Source organism: Protopterus annectens, chromosome 7.part0 (genome assembly GCF_019279795.1).
Source record: "Protopterus annectens isolate FY-2018-M chromosome 7.part0, PAN1.0, whole genome shotgun sequence".
Lineage (NCBI taxonomy): Eukaryota > Metazoa > Chordata > Ceratodontiformes > Protopteridae > Protopterus > Protopterus annectens.
The window spans coordinates 1975687477-1975712169 of NC_056739.1; the positions used below are offsets into that span (position 1 = coordinate 1975687477).

The following is a 24693-nucleotide window of genomic DNA, read 5'->3' on the forward strand; positions in this document are numbered from 1 at the left end:
AGTTACAATAGTGCAGGTACATTTCTGTTCTATTCCAGTAGGACATGCTGTGGTTACATTTTAGGCACTTTGCAAAAACCTTTTCAACACACACTTCTGTACTAACAGTTTGATATATACTTGACATGCAGTTGTAATACATTTGTAACACAAGTATCTTATATGAATCATGTTGATATTCACATATGACATATAATTGTGTACAAAATTCCAGATAGCTGTGCTGGCAGTATCTCCCTTTGTCACAGATATCACTGATATATTTTTATATATGCTTATGTAATATCATTTGATGTTGATAAATGTGCAAAAGCAACTTTTAAAGCAGGAAAGCTGCAGTACCAAGAAAAAAAACAGTTTGGAACAAGAATGTGGTATAAAAGAACTTGAGCAAGAGGGACTGTATAAATATTTGGGCATCTAGGAACAAAATTCAAGCTGTAAACCAATTTGCTCTTACTGTCCTAGCTTACAGTTTTGGAGTGATTGACTGGCCCCAAATGGTGTTGTGGATAGATTAGACAGGAAAACAAGAAGGATGCTTCATGCTCATCAACTGATTTATAAAAATCAGTACATACCAAGATTATATATTCGTCATTCTGAAGGAGGTATGAGCCTCCTTGAAATTGATTACATGTATAGATCTGCAATCATGAGACTGCATACATGTCTGCTGATCCCACAAGACCCAAATATAGTGAAAGTTTTGAAACATGAGGAGAATAAATCTAACATGGCTTCCCTGCTTAGTATAGCAGAAGCATATCAGCGTCAAGCAGGAATTTAAATCAAACCAGAAGTAGAAAAAAATCAGGCAGCAACTGAATGAGCCGAAAAACAAAAAAGAATATAAGGTGAAGGATCAGATGAGAAGGCAAGAAATGTGGGAAATGCATAAATATAGTTGCAAGTACAGGAAACTCCTGGAACAAGTTCATGTTGATCAGGATCAAAAACAAAAATGGTTAAGGAGAGGCAAATTCATACTAAAAGATGAAAGGATGATACTGGCGGCCCAAGATAGTGGACACATGGATAGTGGATACATGTTGGTTTACAAATTTCATTGAACATGTGGGAGAAACAGACAAATGTAGGTTTTATAAAACAGAACTGGAAGCAGTTGCATACCATGTTGCTGGTTGTGACATACAGATGGCAGAATGACTGTATACTAAAAGGCATAGTAATGTGGCAAGACTATTGCACTAGAGATTGTGCAAACATTATAATACGGAAGTAGCTAAAAAACATTGGAAACATGAGCCACAAAGCATCACAGAAAATGATGAAGTCTACATCACATGGGATCACCCATTACCAGCAGTTCAATAGATAGATGCGAGAAATCCAGATACAGTGGTCCATGAAAAGAAGACAAAAGCAGCATTGATCATTGAAATTGCTACACCCTGTCACTACACTGCATCGCATACAAAGAGACACAAAGTCATAAAATATCAGGATTTGCAGGCAGAAACAAGAGCAATGTGGAAGAAAGATACCTAGACAGTTCCAATGGTAGTAGTAGCAACGGGTCTTATAAAAAAGAATCTACAATCGTATTTAGATGTGTTACTGATGCATGTAACCCCGTACGAATTGCAGAAGGAAGCATTACTGGGCACATTGTGGGTGCTGCGAAGAGCATTTCTGGCTGACATCAAAGATTGAAACAATACTAATTTCATGAACTTTAATCATAATTTGACATAAGAATGGGGTCCATTCCCATCATGGTATTAAAAACCCAAAAGATTTGGAGAAATTAAAAAAAGTGAGAAAACATACGTTTTTTGACATAGATGTAAACCATAAATCATAAAAACAGTAGTGCAAGTAATTTTATAATTAATCTTCACCACTTTACCTCTTATTGGACAGCACAGTGGCTGCATTGTCGTCTCACAGCAACAGGTTCTCTGTTTCAATTCTTGTCTGGGGTGCCTTCTATGTGGAGACTGCATGTCCTCCCTGCGTTTCCTTCGGGTGCTCCGGTTTCCTCCCATGTTACAAAGACATGCATCTGAAGCGTTTCTCCCCGGGCCTCTGCTGAATATTGGCTTTGTTCCAAGTCATTCTTTCCCGGTAAACAAATGTTAAATAAATAAGTAAATAAATTGGATTTGCAAACTCTGAATGAACTTTCAATCCCATACATAGAAATTCCACAGTATAAACATCTCTTGAACTTTCCTGTACTACTAGTAGACATGACCACACTTTTAGTATGCACAAAGAAATCTTTTAAATTTCTTCCTTTGAAGAAAAGCATTCTAGGACAAGAACGTACCACTTCAGATAAAGTGGCATCAGTTGGCAGCATCTTCCAGTGAGTTTGAATTACACTGTTGTAGTGCATGGAGTGCCACAATTGCACTCTGAAAATGGAGAAAAGACAGACTTGTTATCAACCATTATGATGTCAAAAAGGTGCTTAACATAGAGGATTATGAGTGGGTCGCCAGTCCTCACCAACTTATTATGTGTTTAGTACATGGATGCCAAGAAAGTCACCTCAAGAGCGAAGCCGTTGTAAAAAAAATGCTTCCAGTATATCAAACAGAATTACTTTTACCAGATTGTTGTTTTTTATGTTAAAGTGCAAATTATAGCTAACAAAACAGGTTGCAGTCATTGTCTAGCCTGTCATAATATATGTTAAACCTGTATCTACTGCATCTGTCTTGTTAAGTCATTCAGAAAATACTGTGTAATACGGTATACTGTTTGTGTGCTGTTCCACTGAACTCAGGCTATTAATTCTTCAACTGATGCCACTTAAGCACATTCTTACCACTAATAATGTGGATGCCTTTTCACTAAGTGCAGCATTTCATATTCTTTATGTATATTGTGCAGTACAAAGTCATGTCCTGTTTGTGATGTCTTCCTTCTCTTTCTAGCACTGTTTCTTTTTTTTAAGGGTAGCATATCTGTTCATTTATTAAAAAAAAAAAAAAAAAAAAAAAAACATATTTTGAGTTCAAACCAAAACGTCATTTACGTGTTTCCTTACAAGTGTCCAAAATTTGAGGCTTTCTGCCAAATCACTGAATTGATCTCAGGACTGAAGTCACTAAACAATTATATACATTTGAGTGTCAGACTCAAAATCCTTCAGAAAATGCAAGTTAACACAAGCACTGTTATTCTAGCAAATTTTTACGTTTAAAAGAGCAATATTTAAAATCTGTCACTATTTTTGGGCTGTTGTCGTCCCCCCCATTATGTCAGCCTTCGTCCAGATTTCTTGCTCTCAGAAGTTCAGAACTATGACACTGGCTGCTTCATGAAATTTGAAAGTAAGAAGTTGCTGGCTTGGTGTCTAGTCATTAATTCAGAAATACCTCTCAAAAACGGGCGGACTGGGACATGAATTAGACTCTGGCGACATCAGAATCACTGGCCCATTTTCAGTAACCTTCTGCTATCTGGTTAACCCTGCCAGCCTACAGGCCCAGGATGTCAGAAAGATAATTTATATAAGAGACTGCACCAAGATTTAACAAGTATCTGGTCGACCATGCCAGGAAAAAAAACAATAAATACAGAAAGTATCTGGTTGACCCTGCCAGAAAAAAACACTGCAGAAAGTATCTGGTTGACCCTCTCAGGAAAAAAAATACAGAAAGTACCTGATTCAACCTGCCAGGAAAGATGCAGACATTATCTGGTTGGCCCTGACAGGAAAAAAAATGAGAACTTACCTTAAAGTTTAAACACTACGCCATTTAGATCGCTGATTGTCTCTTCTTTGGTCACTCATCACTGCACTCTCTCTCAACTAAAGCATGGGAAGAGAATGCAAGGGTAACAGGACTAATCATCAGCTGCATCACACACGTACTCAGATTATGTGACAGGACTCTGACTTCAAAATCCTGTCAGAATCCTATTTCCTGGGGTTAAAACCACAATGACTTCTGAGCATCTTCATTGATGCCTGCTGTCTTCCCAATCCCAACTGTTTTTAAAACAGTCTGGAGACAAAAAAGATAAGACTTTAATGCATACAATTTTAAGGAGCACTGGCCTATTTTGGCACTGGCCCTTCTGACCAGATGCCCGTCTGCCCCTGCTCTCAAGTGTCCAGATTTGTGTCTCATATTTCTTGTCTGTTCCTCATAAAATTTATGGTTTTTTTTTTTTTTGGGCAAATCATTGAAGATTGAATTCACTAAATAATGATGCACATTTGAGTTTCAGGCTTCGTATCCTTCAGAAAAATGCATGCTAATACAAAACGTGTTATTTTAGCAATATTCTAGGTTTATAAGGTCTTTGCCTCCTGTTTTTTGACTTTTTCCAAACTTGTGTTCAGAGGTTGAAAGGTGTGCTTGGATACGTTTAGAGTGCAAGAACACAGTTTAACTAGCATTAGTGCTGTTGAACAGAATTAGGCAGAAAACCGTTCATTCTAAAGCTATCCCTTGTTGTTTTACGGACTTGCTTTTCTTGTTTCTTTGTACTTACTGAACTGTTTTTCCTTGCATTTTGTAAATTTAAAAGTAGCAAGTTGCTAGCATGATATGTTGTCATTAATGGGACTGTTTTCATTGTGAGATGTGCACAGTATGGAAATTTAAATAGTTCTAAACACAACTAAATATTGTCTGCTATAATGAATGTACAATTTACAAGTTCTGCATTGTATTTTCCCACTTAACCCTTGTTTCTTAAAAATAAGATATCTGAATCTGAAAAATGCACCAAAATCCATTTGAAAAATGAATTTGATAAAGTATTTTGCACAAAAACCTGTTTAAGAAAGAAATAAAAGCAGCATTGTTCTTTTTATTTACTTTGAATTCTCTTTTTTTTTTAGCCTGGTTTGCCGTCACAAAACTTTTCAATGTCTGTTTCCATCCCAGTGAGTAACCAAAATGCTCTATCCTACTGTAACCCTGGAAGCTCTCTTGTAACCCCTTCAATGGCCAGCAGCAATTCGCTAACAGACTCCAGTTTGCTTTCTCCACCCCAGAGTTCAGGGCATCGAAATGTTGTGTCTCCAGGCACTCCACAAAGACCACCTAGTACTGGCAGTACAGGTATGCTTACATTGTTTTAGTGTCTTTCTGGCTACCTTTTTTGAATATTTATTAGATGTATTGATTTTGAAGTAAGTTAAACCCGTATCCTCTGCTTATATTGTTGTTGGACATTGACAAGTTATGTCAGGAAGTAATCTATACAATTTGTTGCACATTTAATGTTTTCTTTTAAGTCAGCATCCTTCTTGAAGAATTATTATTTTGACTACATTCTCCATGATGTTCTTCGTGTTTCACTGTTGCAGTCATTACAGTTGGGTAATCTGCTGGCAGGTTGCCCTCAGTCGGCCTGATTAACAAAGTCTTGGATCCTGTGTCGGTTGCTGTCCCTTCTTCCATGACGTCAGGTTGTCAGGGGTATAAAACATGCAGCCGACACCATTACATCAGTCTTTCTTGCCGCGCGGTGCCCGAAGCAGAAGCAGTTCGCAAGTGCCGGTTGACCGACACCTGAAATTTTCGTTTTCATGTTTCAGAAGCAAAGTCTTCAACTAAAAGCTGAGTACCCCGTTGGGGAAACTTTTTCTTGCTCCTTACCGATGTCAGTAAAAGTTAATAATTGCATTACTTCTGGGAAGCAAATACCTCATAAGGATTTTCATTTGTACTGTATTCCTTGCCTAGGCCCTAATCATAACGTACCTTGTTGTTGGTTTTGTGCTAGATTTAATCAATGCACTATTAAACGTCGGTACATTTTTGCTTCAAAATATTTTGGCTCACGATCTAACTATCCAGAAAAAACATTGGTTAGCAATCCGACTACCGGAATACCTAAAAAACACAAAGAAAAAGACAGAGACAGGCCGTCGAGGTCTAAAACTGATGACAAAGCTTCTCCTAAGCCAGTCACTAGTTCGCCGCTACTCCGTGATGCGCTTTCGCAGCCCCTGATGCCTGCTACTTTTGATTCGCAGGCCTCTACTGAGACCCATTCGGAGTCCGGTATGCTGCGAGATGCTTTAAGTATTGAACCTGCAGATGTCTCTACCTTTGATGGGTCTGGAGCCGCTGTGCAGGCACCGGCTTCTGAGGGTGTTTTCAAGCCTAAAAATGTGTATATTAAACCAAAGCCATCTTCAAAACTAAGGGCAAAATCTACTTCTATGTCTAAAAAAACGACACTTGGGCCACATGTGCAGGCCCCTATGCCTAAAAAGCAAATGATCAAAATGGCTGAAGATTTAATTACCTTGATCAGGGATAGCCAACCCCCTCCTGCTAAGAGGCCTAGGCAATACATTGATTATGAATCTTCTGATCAGGATTCTATTTCTTCTGATTCTTCTTCTGAACAGGATTTATCTATACCTACTTATGAGGACTCTGACACAGAAGATTCCATTCCTTCTGCTTCTCCCCCTGAGGATTTCTCTTTTGGAGAAACTTTACATACCTTAAGGGAACATTTCCAACGGGAAAGTCAGGATTTCTCTGAATCTAAAAAGAGACTTAGGGATTTTCTTCTTCTTCCTCAGCATAGGCCTTTGGCTATACCTCCTGTTCTAGACATTGTTGATGATGTTTTTTCAGAATCTAGTATGACTCCTGATTCTCTGCCTCCGGCTCCTAGTAAGCCAGACAGATACTACAGGGTTCCTGACTCCCACAAATTAATTTTCAAAAATCCTACTGCTGATCCTAAAACCATTTCTCAGGGTCCCAAGGGCATTAAGGCGTATACTGCTAAAAATCCTACCTCTTCTGATAGAGATTCCAGGGCGCTGGATAGATGGGGTTTGAAAGTTTATATGTCTGCAACCTTGGCAATCAGGGCTTTAAACTGTCAATTTCATATGCTTAAATATGAACAGCATATCATGGGACTACTTAAACAGAAAATGAAGTTAATCTCTGACTGTGTGGAAAATAAAGATTTGCAGGATTTATTACATTCAGCTGAACAAGTTGGAAAACATCCTTTGCAATGTGGTTTTGATTCCTTGGAGGCCTCTTGCAGGGCTGCTGTAACTGGATCTGTGCTAAGAAGGCATGCTTGGCTCAAAGAGCAAACTCTGCCTGACCATGTTAAAGCAAAATTGTTGGATACTCCTGTACAACAGAACCGTCTCTTTGGTAATAAGGCTGAAGAAGTGTTAAAAAAGATGGAAGATAAAGCTAAATCTATGCAAACTGTGAAAGATTTCTTACAAGTGCAACCTCCAAGATTTAGTAGGCACTGGCCTACTAAGAACTGGTCCTTTCCAGTCCCTTTGAGAGCCGCTCAAGTCAAATCCAGACATTCCAAAGGCTCCAGGTTTCAGTCACAAGGAACTTTTAGAACAAAACAATGGGGTGCCTCCACCTCCAAATCTGGAAACAACAAGGCACCTCACTATGGTAAACAGTTTCAATGACTTCCCCCTACAATCTTCAAGCACTTACCTTTTAGCCTCCCCCTTGGGGGGAAAACTGGCACTTCATGCACGAAACTGGCAACTTATTACCCAGGACAAATGGGTTTTAAATATAGTATCCCAGGGTTACAGATTTCATTTCCACACGTTGCCAATCCCAAACGGATGGCCAGATCTGCCCCCAGATCAGTGTGCAGAGGCCCAGAAACAAGTTATGTCCCTCATGAATATGGGGGTTATTCAACCAGTACAAGAAGAGGAAAAGGGACAAGGTTTCTATTCAAGACTTTTCCTGGTACCCAGAAAAGACAAATCATGCTGTCCAATTCTGGACTTATCCACTGTAAACACATTTCTGGACATTCCAGAATTCAAGATGCTGACTCTTCAACAGTTACTACCTATGCTAGGTAAAGATGCCTGGTTGGTAACTCTAGACTTAAGGCTTACCTGCATATCCCAATCAGGGAACCTTGCAGAAGATACCTCAGCTTTAAAGCAGGCTACTTGTATTACCAGTTCTCTGCACTGCCCTTTGGTTTATCTACTGCGCCAGGGTCTTCACAAAGTGCCTGGCTCCAGTAATTGCACTTTGCAGGCAAAGAAATATTCAAATATATCCATACCTGGACGATTGTCTAATTCAGGCAGAAAACAAGGACATTCTCCTAAAGCATCTGGCGTTTGTAAAAAGGGTTCTAACTTGTCTAGGGTATACCATAAACGAAAAGAAATCACAACTGGTACCCTCTCAAAAAATTACATTCCTGGGTGCAAGCTTGAATACAGCTGCCCAGATGACTTACCTTATGCCAGAAAAGCAAATCCAATTGGTGACTTACTTCAAACAGGTGGCCACAAAACCCCTGCTTTCTGCAAGACAAATTTTGCAAGCCTTGGGGTTCATGGCCTCCTGCATTCTTCTAATTCCATATGCAAGACTGCATATGAGGAAACTTCAGTGGTACTTAAGTTTATGGAGTCAACATTGTCACAGCCTGGAAACAATGATTCCCATCATACCTTGCCTGCAACTAGAGTTCCTATGGTGGGCATAGGCCTGCCACCAAAACAAGGGACTGCCATTCACTCCACCCCCTGCTGCCCAAACCCTAACTACAGACACATCAGACTATGCTTGGGGGGGCACATCTGGCAGGAAAGTGCATTCAGGGCAAATGGAGCCCAAATGAAATGCACCTACATATCAATCAGAAAGAGATGCTAGCTGTACAGAATGCACTGGCAGCCTTCAAGGACTACCTTCATCCAGGACAACTAATGATAAAGACAGACAACACCACAGTTATGTGGTACATAAACAAGCAGGGGAGTACACATTCCTACCCCCTTTGCAGACTAGCCATGGCATTGTGGAACACGGCCTTGACCTACCAAATACAACTACAAGCTCAATTCCTGCCAGGAAAGCTAAATACTCTGGCAGACAAACTAAGCAGAAATCTTATGGACCCACACGAATGGAAACTGGAACCACAAGTTTTCAGCATGTTGACACACAAATGGGGGAGTCCCGACATAGATCTTTTTGCCTCACCCCAGAACTATCAGTTGGACAAATTCTGCACAAGAATCCATCACTTAAAAGCTTGGAAAGTGGATGCTCTATCATTGAACTGGAAAAACCTATCAGTCTATGCTTTTCCCCCTCTGCCTCTGCTCTCCAAAGTTCTACTAAAAGTCAGACAGGACAAACTAAAAATTATTCTGATTGCTCCAGACTGGTCTCGCCAACACTCGCAATGTGTCACACCTTCCTCCGTGGCACCTGCCTCAGACACCTTACCTACCGTCTCAGCAGAACTACCAAATTCTGCACACTCAGCTCCAAACTTTGAATCTTGCAGCGTGGCTAATCAACTAATTTCACCCTTGGCATCCCTCAGCAAACCTGTGATGGATGTCATTTTAGAGGCTAGAAGGCCTAGTACTAGAAAATCTTATGATGACAAATGGAAAAGATTCTGTGCCTGGAACCAATCACAAGGAATAAACACATCAATGCCCAATATTCCTCAGATTCTGCAATATTTAACTGAGAGTCTTCACAAGGGCCTATCTTTTTCTTCCATAAAAATCCATGCCTCGGCCATTTCAGCTCATTACAACACAGAACCTCCCCTCTTCTCTCATCCTCTGCTAAAACAGTATCTCAGAGGGGCCAAAAATTTAATACCTCCCATGAGAGTGCCAACTCCTGCATGGGACCTCAGTTTTGTTTTGGAAAAGCTCACTCTCCCTCCTTTTGAGCCAGCTGCTACTGCCGACCTAAAATTTCTCTCCTGGAAAACAGCTTTCCTTTTAGCAGTCACTTCAGCTAGAAGGATTTCAGAATACAGGCTCTTATGGCAGTGGAGACTTTTATTATTTTTCATCCAGACAGGGTGGCTCTCAAGACCAATCCATCTTTCATGCCTAAGGTGGTATCCATTGTGGCTCTTAATCAGACCATTCATCTGCCAACTTTCTTTCCCAATCCACAGAACAAGGGTGAGCGGATTCTGCATTCATTGGATGTACACAGACAACTTAGATTCTACTTAAACAGGACAAAATATCTGAACAACTATTGGTGGCATTTGCTGCAGGGGCAGAGGGAAAGGCAATTTCAAAGCAGACCATTTCCAAATGGATAAGCCATTGTATTCATTTCTGCTATATGAACCATGGTAAACCTATCCCCAAGGGGATAAGATCTCATTCCACCAGGGCTGCATCTACTTCTGCAGCCTTTCTCAGAGGGGTTCCTACCAGAGACATTCTAGAAACTGCTACCTGGAGCTCAGTTCATACGTTCACCAAACATTATCATTTACCTCTCTTCTCTAAATCCAGAGCTGGCTTTGCCACTGCTGTCCTGCAGGGCCTTATAGCTGTTCCTAATGCTGTATAAATCCATCCTCCCAACCATAGCTTTGGGATTCTACCCAAATGTAATGACTGCAACAGTGAAACATGAAGAACATAGTACAGTTGTGTACACTTACCATAAATGTAGATGTTGGAGTGTATTCACTGTTGCAGTCCTGGTTACCCACCCTCCAGCCCCCTGTTTTTCTCTTACTATACCTCTCCTTTCGTTTACTATGCTTAAAAGCCTTTTTGGTGTATTTGTTTTTGTTTGGTGGTATATTTTTTTTGTTTTAAATTATACATATATATATATATATATATATATATGTGTGTGTGTATATATATTTATATATATATTTATATATATATATATATATATATATATTTTTTTTTTTTTTTTCTCCCTGTTTGGGGGGCACCTGACATCTGGGGCAAGAAAAACTGATGTAATGGCGTCGGCTGTATATTTTATACCCCTGACGACCTGAAGTCATGGAAGAAGGGACAGCAACCGAAGCAGGACCCAAGACTTTGTTAATCAGGCTGACTGAGGGCAACCTGCCATCAGATTATCCAAATGTAATGACTACAACAGTGAATACACTCAAACATCTACATTTATGGTAAGTGTACACAACTGTACTTTCCTCACTGGGGTTTATATAGTTTAGTGTTATTTATTGATAACATTAGGAATCACATTAGGGACAGACGTGATTATAGGCAGACATTACACTCTGAAGGGAACCAAATCTTCAGCATGATCTTGGCATGGTGGCAGTTTCATTTTGGTAGTATAAAATGTAAAAATGTACACCTTTTGTCAAGTAATCTACCTAGGATATTTTTTTAAGAGTGATAATTTGCTCATAGGTGTATACAAGGCTAATGACAACTAGGGCCTTTTTAAGCCTAGCCATTAATCCCAAATCTCTAACTAAAGTTTTGGTCCCTTGGTAGTGTACACAGGGGCTTGGGAAATGAAACATTTATAAGCAGGGGCCTGGGAGATTAACCATTTACAGGTTGCCTGTGTACAGTACAGGTGTAGGTGCCAAAGCAGGGGTGAATTTCTGGTTCCCGATCCATTTGTCCAAGTTACACTTGACTTGAGATAAGGTTGAACTCTGCATTAAATGGATGAGACCCAAGAGAAGGTCCTGTTTATATCACAAGCAAGGTTTAAGTCATTAGATTGGGTAATTCTATGGCTGTTTGTTTTGTAACGTGAAGGATTGGCTTACTGACCTGCAGTGGATGCCCGACTGTACCACTGGTGGCAGGGAATGATAAACATATCTGGTATCAGAAGGCTAGTTGTGGTGTTGGGAAGTGGAAGTGAAGTTAATTTTCAAGTGTTTCATGAAGTAGTCCTACTGTAGGCCTGACTTAGATGAGTGTCTGTGAGAATAGCTATGTGCAAGGCCAAAGTTTTACCTAACTCTTCCATTTTTTATAAGTTTACATGTGTGGATTTATGCACAAATTAAAGCTGTGCTGTGATATTACACACAAAGAGCTAGCTGGTTAACTAGAACAAGGATGTTGAACTGTTCCCAGCAACACTGTTGACTGATTAATGTTCCTTTTACTTCAGGGCAGTAAGGGTCTCTTCCCTCAATGAAGATGCTTATCATGAGGACAAGTTTATGTATTTATTTATTAACTGAAGTAACACAGTATTGCATTTGGACCTTTTCCAACTTAACCAAGGGTTGCAAACGTTCAGGTCTGTGACACAGTAATTATTTGCAGAAGTTCATGTCTAAAACAAATCAGTTCTTTACAAATTTTGTGATATAAATGTTGTTGTAGTAGCGGCAGGGCTAGCCACTTGGCAGTGTAAACCTTAGCTCTAGATGATTGTCATTGTTGAAGTGACACCCTGACCTCATGTGCAAAAATGGGAAAAAGGAGTTGTGGATAGATGGATGGATGGATGGATGCAGTTGTAGTTGTGTACAATGTTGTGAAGCTGGAAAATATGAAACAGTAAATATCACAAACAATTTAATATCAAAATCTCGAGGTGAGATGCCCGCAGATGGAAAAGTCGAAACATAGATGTTCAAATTTCCATCTGGCTGAACATCTCAGTGTTTGAAAGTTTGTATCAGCAAATGCACTGTGCATTCGCTAATATAAACTTGAAGAACTGTACAGAGATCGCGGTACAGTGTGGTTTGGGAAATTCATCCCTTTTCTCACTGTAGTGCGATCTTGGAGTTGGAATATATAGTTAGTAGGGGCTGTGGGGGGTGCAGGGGGCTTGCCCCTCTTCAAAAATGTGATGTTAGGTATAGGAGTTTCCTTTACCTGAGCTCCTGTATGGACATCACGTAATCTGTTTGGCAACAATGTCGAATCTGCTGAATTGTTTAGCTGATTCGACAGTGTGACTTGTTCTACATTTTGACTTTCGTTATTTCTGTTCGACATTTTGATAGTAAACCATCACAAACACTGTGAAAGAATACACGAAGACAGGAAAAATATAAAAAAAACTTTGAAACACCATTGCAGTGACTAATAAATATATTTATGTATATGTATATATCTAGATAGATTTATCTGTATGTTTATATATGTAGAGAAGCTATGTAGTGAAGCAGTTTGTATTAACTGTATACCATTTAAGTGGGGTAGATGAAGGTGTGAGGGTAGTGGTGGTGGCTGGAATATAATGGCTGGAATGTAGAGGGTAAATAAAACTAGAGATTAAAGATTCTTGACTTTGAACCACTATATTGTACAAAATATTGGACAGCGCTGGTGCAGCGGTAGCATTGTCACCTCACAGCAAGAGGTTCTGTGGTTTGATTCTCAGCCGGAGTACCTTCTGTGCGGAGTCTACATGTCCTCCCTGCGTTCATGTGGGTTTCCTCCGGGTGCTCCCATTTCCTCCCACGTTACAAAGGCATGCATATGGAGCGTTTCTCCCCGGGCCTCCGCTGAAAATTGGCTCGTTCCAAGTCAGACTTTCCCGGTAAACAGATGTTAAATAAATAAAAAATTAAATAAATAATGTAACTTGAAGACACACATAATTGCTGGAAAGCATAAAGGAGGTGCTCAGGAGTAGAAGGAAGATGTAATGGCACTATTCTACAGCTCACTAAAAAGGTTATGTGACCTTTAGATTCTATAGAAATTACTGTGGTTCAGTAAATGAATTGTCATGCTGAGAAAATGTAGAGGGAGAGCTGCAGAGAGGATAGCTAAAAGTAAGCAGAGGAGATGGCTAAAAGTAAAGGTTATTTTATCAAGCTAGTAAGCTTATGAACAGGGGTTATCTCATAGAATTCACACAACTTTTGACAGTATGATTTAGTGGAATAGGACTGCAACTTCAGGTTGTCATTTATTTATGGGTCCATGTTCGGCTACTAAAAACTACAAAACTCAAATGGCGAAATATGGAACGTAAAGCAGCAAAACATAAAATTATCGAACAACAACTTTGAAAATAAATTAATCGAATGGCCATATAGTTGGCCAACAGCCAGGAAGTAACATGATGCACCTTTTAAATTTGCCCTCTTCCCCACTGTAGTGCAATCTTGGTATATATAGTTGGGGGGATGTGGGGGTTGCAGCCCTCCCACATGCCTGTCTGTGTTTGCGATGCGGCCCGACTATGGCCATTCAGTGTATTTTTTTTGTTGTTGTTGTCTTTGTTCAATAATTTTCCCTTTTGCTGTTTTATATGTGATATTTTGCCATTCGAGTTTTGTAGTTTTCGGTAGCTGAACATTGTTGTTGTTTGTTTTTCGGCTTTTCCCAGTTAGGGGTTGCCACAGCGGAACTCCGGTCCGCTAATGATTGGCAGTTGGTTTTTATGGTGTCGAGTTGCCAGCCCGATGCCCGACCTTCAACGAAGGCACGCCCATTCAACGCATGTCTTTCGAACGCCCACTCGACCACGGGGAGGACATGCAGATTCCACACAGAAAGCACTCCCAACCCAAGCCGAGAATCGAACGGGAGAACCTCTTGCTGTGAGGCAACAACACTACCGCTGCACCACCACGGCTCCCTCAGTAGCTGAACATAGACTCTTTATTTACATGTTTATGCCCAAGAAGTGGTACAAATAAAATCCAAAACAAAAAATATTTAAGATTTATTTGTGGATAGGTCCACAGAGCAGTCCAACGAAAGTAGTTGTTTAGACTATTAGTCAGTTACTGTTGACAGAAATAATTGTCCAAGTATAATTAGTGAAGCCTTGAGAAAAGTCTAAATTCAGTCAAAGCTATCCTGCTGCTGGTCCAGATGGTTTAAATGGTTTCTTTCTGCCCAGCATTGCTAAACACATCTTGTCCGTTTTATATTACCTGTTTCAGGAGTCTGTTAATACTGAGTTTGTTCTTGCACACTGGAAAAAAAAAAAAAAATGTAATTCCCATCTCAAACGGCGGGACCACTAAAACTGTGAACAACTATTGACCTATCAGCCCAACTCCAGTAAAACTAAGGACAACTACTGACCTATCCTACAAGCTGAAGTCACTCTACTCTAACCCTCCCTTCTATTCTACACTGTAACACCTAACTTTAAAGCACCATAAGATTTTATTGATTTTTTCAGTTCATACAAACTGTTTTCCTCCACATTACTATGACTATCCTGTTGTGACCTCAGTGTTATCATTCTGTATAAATGTAACTGAACATTGTGCTATGTGTTTCTACTTCACATTGTCGTTACATTTCCAAGTATTTCAAAATTTCTCTGTACATATTTACTGTCCTTATGTATTGATGCCTATACATTTTGTGCCATTTCTGTCTATTATTATTAGTTTTATTTTTGTTACATTGTTACTGTAACCCATGATGAGCCTGAAATTGATTATTATTTGGTCAGTGCTCTAATCAAATAACCAAAATGTAAAATAAACAAAAATGTAAATAAAAAACTTCTGTTTTGGGTGTATTGGAGGGGCAAGTATGAGTCTCAGAGATTACCTCTTTTCTGGAACAGACTCCCCATCCCCTAAGCCTGTTTAAACACAGTTTGTACCAATGGATGGGAAATCCCAAATTTGCCTCTGGCTTGTCACCTGTGTCCCTTATGGACAGTGACACTTGGTAGATGCCCTAAAGGACAGGCATATAACAAAACCATTCTGTTCCTTGGGCATTGATAATTGGGAAAATTGGGGCATGAATAGCTAGGCGGCTTAAAAAGGCTCTAGGGCCATTAACCTAGTATTATTCTATGAGAGTCTTGTATAATTTGTAACTTGATGTCAAATGACTTGAAATCAGGTGCTGATATCTACTAATGTAGTTTTATTTTTTATCAGAATTTATGGGAAGCATTAGACTACGACTTACTGATTAGTGTTATTCACCTGGGTCTGTCTAAGGCCTTTGACGCTGTGCCACATATTGAGGTAGTCAAGGGACTGGAGAGACAGGAGTTAAACAAATATATAAATGTGGATAATGAACTGGGTATATGGGAAATCATTAAGAGTTAAATAGTTGAAGTTTCTTCCAGAGTTACACTAATATTGTTGGAGGTGCCACAGGATTCAATTCTGGGGCCTGTGCTTGTTTGATTTTGACAGAAAGGTGAGGACAGTTACAACTAAACTGCCTGACTAGGCAATAATGCAGAACACCTAGACACCATTCAGTCTTTGGACATTGTCAAAGAACATGGCATTTAGTGTGGCAAAAACAAAATTATTAAATTTGGAACAAGTAATTCCTATGCTCTAAACAATGTCCTGCCACCTGAAATTACTCTGTTAGGTATCTTGCAATGGTTATTAATCAGTCTTGTAAGTTTGAAGCGAACACATCAGTTATTAGAAGTTACTACTCATTCATCAGGGATATTTTGGGATAAAGGGGTGCTTATACCCCCTTTTAAAGCTGTCATGCAGACCCACTCTCGTGTAATGTGTTTCAGCCTACATCTGCTCTTGTACTCAGACTAAGGGGATAGAAAGCATTCATATATATATATATATATATATGTGTGTGTATATATGTGTGTGTGTATGTATGTATATAGATATAGATATATATATATATATATATATATCTACATATATATATAGGGTCACCTTCATTTTGTTGACAGTTCATTTCACCGACACTCAACTCAGCACTCCCAATTCACTGACACTTCATTTCACCGACACTCATTTAGTCAAAAATTATATATGGCCTATTCCCCACTGTAGAGTGACCCTGGAGTTAGAATATATAGTAAGGGGGGGGTGGGGGGCGAAGCCCCCCACATATCATAAACGTTTTACAGTATACAGATACATTCTTACAAGTGCAATGAGTAATTGTTACCAACAAACCATTATAAAATCACAGTATGTGGGGGGCTTCGCACCCCCACACCCCCCATCATGGGGGTTGTGCCCTCCACACCCCCTTACTATATATTCTAACTCCAGGGTCGCTGTTCAGTGGGGAATAGGCCATATATCATTTTCGACTAAATGAGTGTCAGTGAAATGAAGTGTCAGTGAAATGAAGTGTCAGTGAATTGGGCCTGCTGAGTTGAGTGTCGGTGAAATGAACTGTCGACGAAATGAAGGTGATCCATATATATATATATATATATATATATATATATACATATATATATTTTTTTTTTTTTTACCAAACACATTATCAGTGTGTTAGGTTCTTGAATTGTAAATCCAAACTCAAGCAGTTGCATCTTTTTTTTTTTTTTTCAATTCACTATAGTTTTGTTGGGGGATATCTTATCTTATTTACAGCTTTGTCAGCTATCATACGTATCAAGTTTTCTAAACTCTCCCTGGACACTAGAAACAAGGAGCATGTTACTGTCCCAGTCACCAATAATCTATTTGGATCTAATGCTTTTCTATGCAGAGTGAGGAGTCTGTAGAATATGTTGCTCCTAAATGTATGGAAGATGGATAGACTGGTGTCTTAAAACCAGTGTTGACAAATGGTTTGGTAAGAGGATCTGCAATCCACTACTAACTGGTACAAACACCTTGAAAGTATGTGAAGATACGTTTGAGTTTGATTTACGTGCATTAAAAAAAAAGTTTGTAAAGTAAAAATATAACAAGTCAAAGTTGAAAGTAAGTACATCATTTTGAGCCAAGATTAATTTCTGCAACTTCTTTTGATGCCCTGTGGCTCTGTGATAAAGTCATGCAATGGTCATCTGCTTTTCCTGAGAAAAGCAACTGAACTGAGCCGGAGTTAAGTAGTTAACAAGTAGTGAATATGAGAGAAAAGGACATTGGAAATCTAATCTTGAATTAAACATTTTGTTAAAAAAATGGCAGTAAGAATGAAGTGCAGTAATAATTTTGGAATAAGGAATTTCAGGTGAGAGGCAAGGATTCTCTCCAGATGTAGACACATCATGTTATTTAGGGCATCAGCATTAATTTATGCAGTGAAATCCTTGTAATCATCTTCCTGTAAATGCATTTCTATTAATTGGAATTGATCAAAATAGAAAGGGACTGTTACTCCCATGTGAATTATTATTGTGTACACATTACATTAAACAAGTAAGTGTTCCTCTAAGAGGAGCAGATATAACTCTTTTTTAATAATCTGTCTGTATATCTGATAACTAAAGCAGTAGATCTTTGTTTTTCCACCAGCAATGACCCAATGTTTTTGCAAGCTTGCATGAGTGTACTGCTGTTCATTAATTAACCAAGGAAGTACGTACTGAAAACAAGCTACAGAAAACCAGTCTTCTGTAAGGATAAGTTATATAGTTTTCTGTCTACGTAGTTATCATCTATGAAATAGTTATTTTAGTGGTTTGTTAACTAGGTTTATGGGTTCATAGTTTAATATTAGGCTACTAATCCAGTAGAACATTTGCACCCTTGCAACAAAATCGCAAAAATAACAAGAATAATTAATAATAGTTATAACTTATTTGTTAAGGATGTGAGGGACAGATCTAGAGTGTATTTAATACCTAACTTCCCTCAGTTTCAATGGAGTCTTGAGGAACCTGACCCCTGAATGTATTTATGACTGCTCATCCATTCATCCAAGTTGGGATTAAAAAGGATGAGACAGCTACTTTGTTTTACATTCAAGGATGTCTTTTCCATAAAAGAGGGATTCTCTGGAGAGACGGCTGTCTCACCAGCAGATCCTTTTTAGATTTTAGTAGAAATTTAGATGTCTTTTGTGTGTGTGCAAGAGGTCACATAGGACTGGTCTTTTAAGGTTCTGCAGTCAAAACAGAATCTGTAGGAACCAGAAAAGAAAAAGAGTGCTTTAAGGTGGCCAGTGTAGCTCAAGGAAGACATGCCCTTAATTGTTTTGGGAGGTCAAGTTGCAGTCTCTCAAGCAGACACATGTGCTTAGACATGTACATAGTGAAGGGGGTATTATACTGCATTATGGAACTGATGATGGAGGTGTAGAGAGGGAAGATAACGTACCTGGACCTTGAAGATATACTCATGGTGATCAGTTTGGCTAGGTAAAAGTATTTCTGAACAATAGATACATGGCATTCAAAAGATAGTTCATTGCCAATGAAAATTTCCGGATCCTTAATAACTAAGTCAGCTTTCAAAAGGATATCACCTGTGTGGTAGTTGAATTGGTGCCCATGTTTGGCAAAGGACACAGTGATACATTTCTTGGCATTTAGTTTAATGCCTTGGTCCAGGGACCATTTGTCGGTGATTATTGGAGAATCTGGAAGTCAGTTGTGGAGTTTATGACCGCTTTGAGATTGCAGTTATCTGCAAACTTGGTCAGGCACAGATGCTTGGTGTCGGCCTAGACATCAGATAAATAAATATCAAAGAAAAGTGGTCCTAGGACTGATACATGGGGGACACCACTGGCAACTTCTCTTTTTCGATGAGAGTGCGCTTCTAACACTAATAGAGTGTGTGTTGTCTAATAGCCATTTTACTATTCACTGAGTAACAGAAGGGTTTACAGCTAGTTTGATTAACTTGTTTATAGTGCCAGAAATGTGGAATAGTATCAAAGGCTTTTTCAAGGTCCAGTTAGGCAGTGTGGCAATTTGTCTGTGTCTGATGCATCAGTGATTTGTTCAGAGAAGTCCATCAGGTTCTGAAGCAAGACCTAAGTTTAACAAACCCATATTGGCTTGGGTTCAGGTGTATAGACTGCCTGTGTCCTTATTAATAAGCTCCATAATGATACATTTCATTGCTTTACATATAAAGCTAGTGAGGCTTATAAGTCCGTAGTTCGCTAAGTAATTAGTGGGTCCCTCTTTGTTGTGAGGGTTGACTACAGCCATTCTTCGTACATCTGGAATTAATCCAACAGAGAGGCTGAGATTGGAAAGGCTTAATAGGAGGTCTGCAAGATGGTGTGTGGTATATACAAAAAGGCATCCTGGCACATTATCAAGACCCATGCACCTGGTGTTTTTGGCCATTGATAGAGCACTCAGGAGTTGCTCAGAAGTGATTAGTGGGGTTGGTGTGGACATGCTTATATCTTGTGTTAAGTTGGGAAGAATAGAGGAGTATAGTTTGAGCTGAATTTGTCAGACAGTATGTTGACTATATCTTCTATGTCTTTAGTTATAAGTATGTGTTGTTATGTATTGGTCAGTGCAATGATGGGCATTATTCGTTCTAAGGTTTTTGACATTGCTGAAGAAGGCTTTGTAGTTGTCATTAGCATAGGTGGTAATTTTCAATTCATACTTGCTTTTGGAGGATTTGACTTTGCTTATGAATTCTTTATGAAGCTTTTATAATTCTTTTATAGATAATTGGGTGTTAAGTTTGCTCATACAGGCTGAGTTTCATCCTCTTGTTGTATAGTTTATTTATACTAGGATTCCACCATTGGGGTTTAATCCTGAACTTGGCATTGTATTTGTGTTTTGTGGGGACTATTACCTCAGCGTGTACGTTGAGATGGCATAGAAATGATCTGTGAATGTGGCAACATGTATGATTGGGTCATTGAGGTGAGGAGTGAGACGAGATTTCATCAGGTCATTGGTTAGCTGGTGTAAGTTTGTCTTAGAGTAATCTCTAAAGACACAGGGGGTTTGTTGTAAATTCAGTTTTACACTTATAGAGAGTGTGACTGAATGGTGACAAGATTTTATCAGTGATGTAATAACTGTAGGTGATTGGTATAGGGAGGCTATATTGGTGAGAACCAGATCCAGTATTTTAGAACCCTTTGTTGAGACTAGAACTAGTTGGTCTAAGGAGTTGACATTAATGAAGTCCAGGCATGTTTTGTGCATACATATCAGTTGTGGTGTAGGACAGATATTTGAAGTCACCCAAGAAAGTAGTTTTGGGTTTGATAGGGAGGGATGTCAGTTTGTTTAGATATGCGTCATGATCTGCAGGTGACATGAAGGGAGTACTGTAGTTTGTTGTGGTGTGTACTTAAGTTTTATTTACTGTGAGAAGAATGTAGGGGAGTTCGCATTTGTTGTCCTGCATTAAGAGCTATGGAGGTCAATTGATTTCTTAGGAATACAGACACATCCTCTCCAATAACATCACTATTTTTGGTGCCAGGCCTAAACTGTGGTAAACGTTAAAACCAAACACTGCAGGGATACTATCATTATTTTAAAACTGTTTTCAGTAACTACACGGATATTTATATTTTCAAGAGTTAGCAATATTTGTAAAGAGTGCAACTTCTTGTTTAGTCTTCAGACATTGAGCACTGCAACTTTTATGTAGCTTTGATTTTGTTTGGCTGTGTAGGCAATTTGAGGAGAATGCCTTGCTTAAAAAAGGTACTACGAGGGATTAAATAGTCCTGGTCAGTATATGTATGCTATGAAGAGAGAGAGGTGCAGGCCACTCCTAGTAAAGCAGATAGGATTGTCAGTCATCTCCTTCCAGTCTGAGGTATATTGGATGGCCCCAGCAAGTAAGCCAGTGATTAAAGTCTTATCTTTTGATTTATTTGTAGTATCTGTTTTTGTGATGGTAGGATATTGCTCAAGGCTAGTTTCTCATCAATTTCTTATGCATATTCGGAGAGCTCCATCATGTCCCTCTTCGTGTAATACGTGGGGTGTGTGTCTCAAGTCATTCCCTCTCAAATGTACAGTGACCAGGCCAGATGTGCCCCTAGGGAGAAGGGACAGAGAGCCATTGTGACATTGTGGATCCCGACACCTGAGAGGCAGCTAACCTTATCTTTGCTCTGCCTGGTAAGTGGTGCATCTGTGTGTCTGACTGTCGACTCACCTATGACCAGGACATTGACACACGTATTCCCTTGGCCTTTCTGCCTAAAGAGCTTCTGCTTGTCAGATGAGTGACCCCTTTGTAATGTCGGAGTGTGCTGTTTGCTAGTTTTGTTCTGTTGATGAGGGGTTGCGTGCAGAGAATAGGATCAAAGGCTTTCGCTGTTGTTTAGACCTAGGAATTCTAAGAGGTTTGAGTAGAGATGTTTTTAACAGCATTAGTGTACCACAATTTTATGTTGACAGTCTGGGGATGTTGCATAGGTGTAGGTGACTATGTTATGCTTACTGCATGCAACTGACTGAGTGAGGGATGGCTCCAGTTTAATTATTTACACCTCTCACAGAGAGAGTTCCTTGGACTGTGATCAGGAATTTATTTTCAGTGAGCAAATAGTGGTTTTTACAGTGCCTTATGAAACCAAGAGCTATAAGGCTGGCAGTAGAAGGAGGTAAGTAAACTGTCTCTTCGTGAAGACCATGACTGGAATCCCTTCTTAGCTAAGACCCAGGTAAAGGAGGTTATTACAGAATAGTCAGAAATACATAAATAGGTGAAACTTCAGTAGTTATGAAACTTCGGTAGTTAAATTCACATCAGAGTGGGTTTTTCCACAAATTGCCAAGCATTTTAAGGCAGAAGGATACTACTAACTTTTATAGAAAGACGTAACTAAGACAGGAAATTACATTGTAGAACATTGAACAAGTAAATATGTGAAATTTAACCATGGTTCAGGTGCAATGCATATATTATAATATCACAACATGTATTTGATTATGTGAGCATACCTAGGTCTAAGAAAAAAATTGAATCTTGCAAACTCAAAACAATGTCTATGTCTAAATTATGGGATACATTTTCTATCATTTTACGCTCATTCCCATCACAGTGAAGTAGAAGTAACCTTTGGGTTCATGTCTTCAGGACTAAGGACTTTTGGAAATCAAGCTGTATTTTTGTTTCATTTATCTGTAACACATTGAGTGCTTGTATATAAAAGCAAACACTCTTAAGTGGGCTAACCAGTTGTACTGTTTTTTTTTTTTTTTTTTTTTTTTTTTTTTATAGCTCTTCCAGCAAATATGCACAGGACCTGTTAAAGTTTATTTTACCACTATCAGTGCAGCCTTCTAAAGCCAGGGCTAGTTTTGCTATAGCGCTTTTTCATGGTATGCTTGCTAGATGATGTAACTTCTTTTTGTTACCTTGCTTGTTTATCCAACTATAGGTTTCGATTACTGGAAGTACAGCAATGGAAGGAAATATTCTGCTTTTGTGAAAATCTTAAGTAATAGTACATAACTGATCAATTCATGTCTTTCCAGTATTGACTCCCTTTTCCCTTACCACCAGTTGTGTAATTATTACCAATTGTGTAATGGGCGTTTTGCTTCCTTTATTGGTGCATTGTAGTTTATAGCTTAAGCAGACAAGTCTTGTAGTGTGGGTGTTGAAGTGAATTACAGTCTAAGAAACGTAGCATACTTACAATAGCTTATAATTAAATATTCATCTGGGAAAAAGTGAAGAATTTTGACTTGCATATCTGCACTGATATGCTGTAAGAAGCACACTGCTGTAGTCTGATACAGTTGTGAATTGTTGCGTTAAGTGAGCAGCAGTGTCAGTAGCCCAACAGATGACACACTTGCCTTTGGTTCTGGAAAATCAGAAGGCTGCAGGTTCTATTCCTACACAAGGTTGCCTGGATTAATTTCCAGTGTTAACACTGCTGTGCAGCATAAGGGGGGTTCTGCACTCCTGTGTGCTGCCTTTCAGGTGAGATATTAAACCAAGGTCCTGTTTGCCAGGGTCATATCTCAGATTGGGGTAAAGGATCCCATGGCACTTATCAAAAAGAGAATGGAGGAATTTCCCTAGTGCCTTAGCCAGGTTCCCTCTGGCAAGTATGAGTGCCACATCATTTCTCTCCTGAAAATGGGCCACTGGCTTAGTGGGACTAACCTGGTTAAGAAAGCATAAATAAATAACTATAATTATTTTGTTCTGTGAGAGGCATATTCTTTGCCTCCAGACACTGCAGATGGTGGCAGGGATTTGCATAATATACACAGTTTTTCCCATCTTTTAAAACTGGTTCATTTTTTTTCTTTTTTGTTAAACAAGAGACATCGTTATTAAATCATCACAAATGACATAAGCAAGCTTACATTTATATAAATGAAAACAAACCAGTCTGATACAATTCCGTCTGCAAACATTATAATTTACAGGCCATGTCGACACAATTGTAGTTGGAAACATTATACATCACTTATATTCTATCCAGTCATTGTCAGTCAGACATTACAAAGCTCATTCAAATCATGCCTTCATTTCCCATTTTTCCTATGTAATTTGCTCCCACTCTTTTCTAACAATGCCAAATTCCAGTTGTTTTATCTCTGTTTCTATATTCAGTACTTCAAGTACTCTTGGTTTAGACTTTGATTTCCATTTTCTAGTAATTGCTTTTTTGGCAGCCACCATAATTAGACTCAGTAAGGCCTTACCATGTGTAGGAAATTTCGATTCTGTAATATAGCTCAAAAAATCATTTTAGTTGCACCAATTTGCTCAACCAGTATGTCTGACAGAGCAGTCTGTAGGGAATCTTTAAAGTCTGCCAACTCATTACACTCCCAGAACCAGTTACCTCTTCCTTCCCCATCATATCTCCAACATTTGATGTCTGTCTGCGATAAACTTTGGAGTCTACTTGAGTTATAAAAATACCTATGTAAACACTTCCAAGCAAAGATCCTAATTCTTCTAGACATTGTTGCATATTTGGGAGACATACATACATCTCCTCATTGTTTCTTTGTGAATTGCTTATTCAGTCTCTCTTCCCAATCATTTCTAACCTCCTCTGACTGATTGTTATAGTTATCATGTAATATTTTATATCCTGTACTAATTATTCCTTTTTTAATGGCAGATACTCTTGTAGATTCTACGAAAAACAGTACCAGTGCTGGTCTTTCATTTAGGACCCCCCCCCATTTCTTTCTCTTTGCCTATACTGTGATATCAGTCCTTGATAAGGAAGGCAACATCTAATCTGCAGTCCAAATAAGTTCTTGGTGTCTTCCCATTCCATTACCTTTCACTCTCTAGTTATTTATTCTAAATACCTTGGTTCTTTTGCCAGTTTTCTCCAATAAATTCCAGCAGCCTTTT

The 24693-nt window shown here is 39.0% G+C and overlaps 1 protein-coding gene across 10 annotated transcripts in view; it reads left to right on the plus strand.

Moving 5' to 3' along the window:
* The window catches only part of MEF2A (myocyte enhancer factor 2A), a 1032288-nt gene that overhangs the window by 742577 nt on the left and 265018 nt on the right, over positions 1-24693 (plus strand). For all 10 annotated transcript variants that reach the window (XM_044078398.1, XM_044078400.1, XM_044078392.1 and 7 more), the window contains one exon: positions 4832-5054. In XM_044078398.1, coding sequence (XP_043934333.1) covers positions 4832-5054 — 223 coding nt within the window. The remainder of the gene's footprint in view (positions 1-4831; positions 5055-24693) is intronic.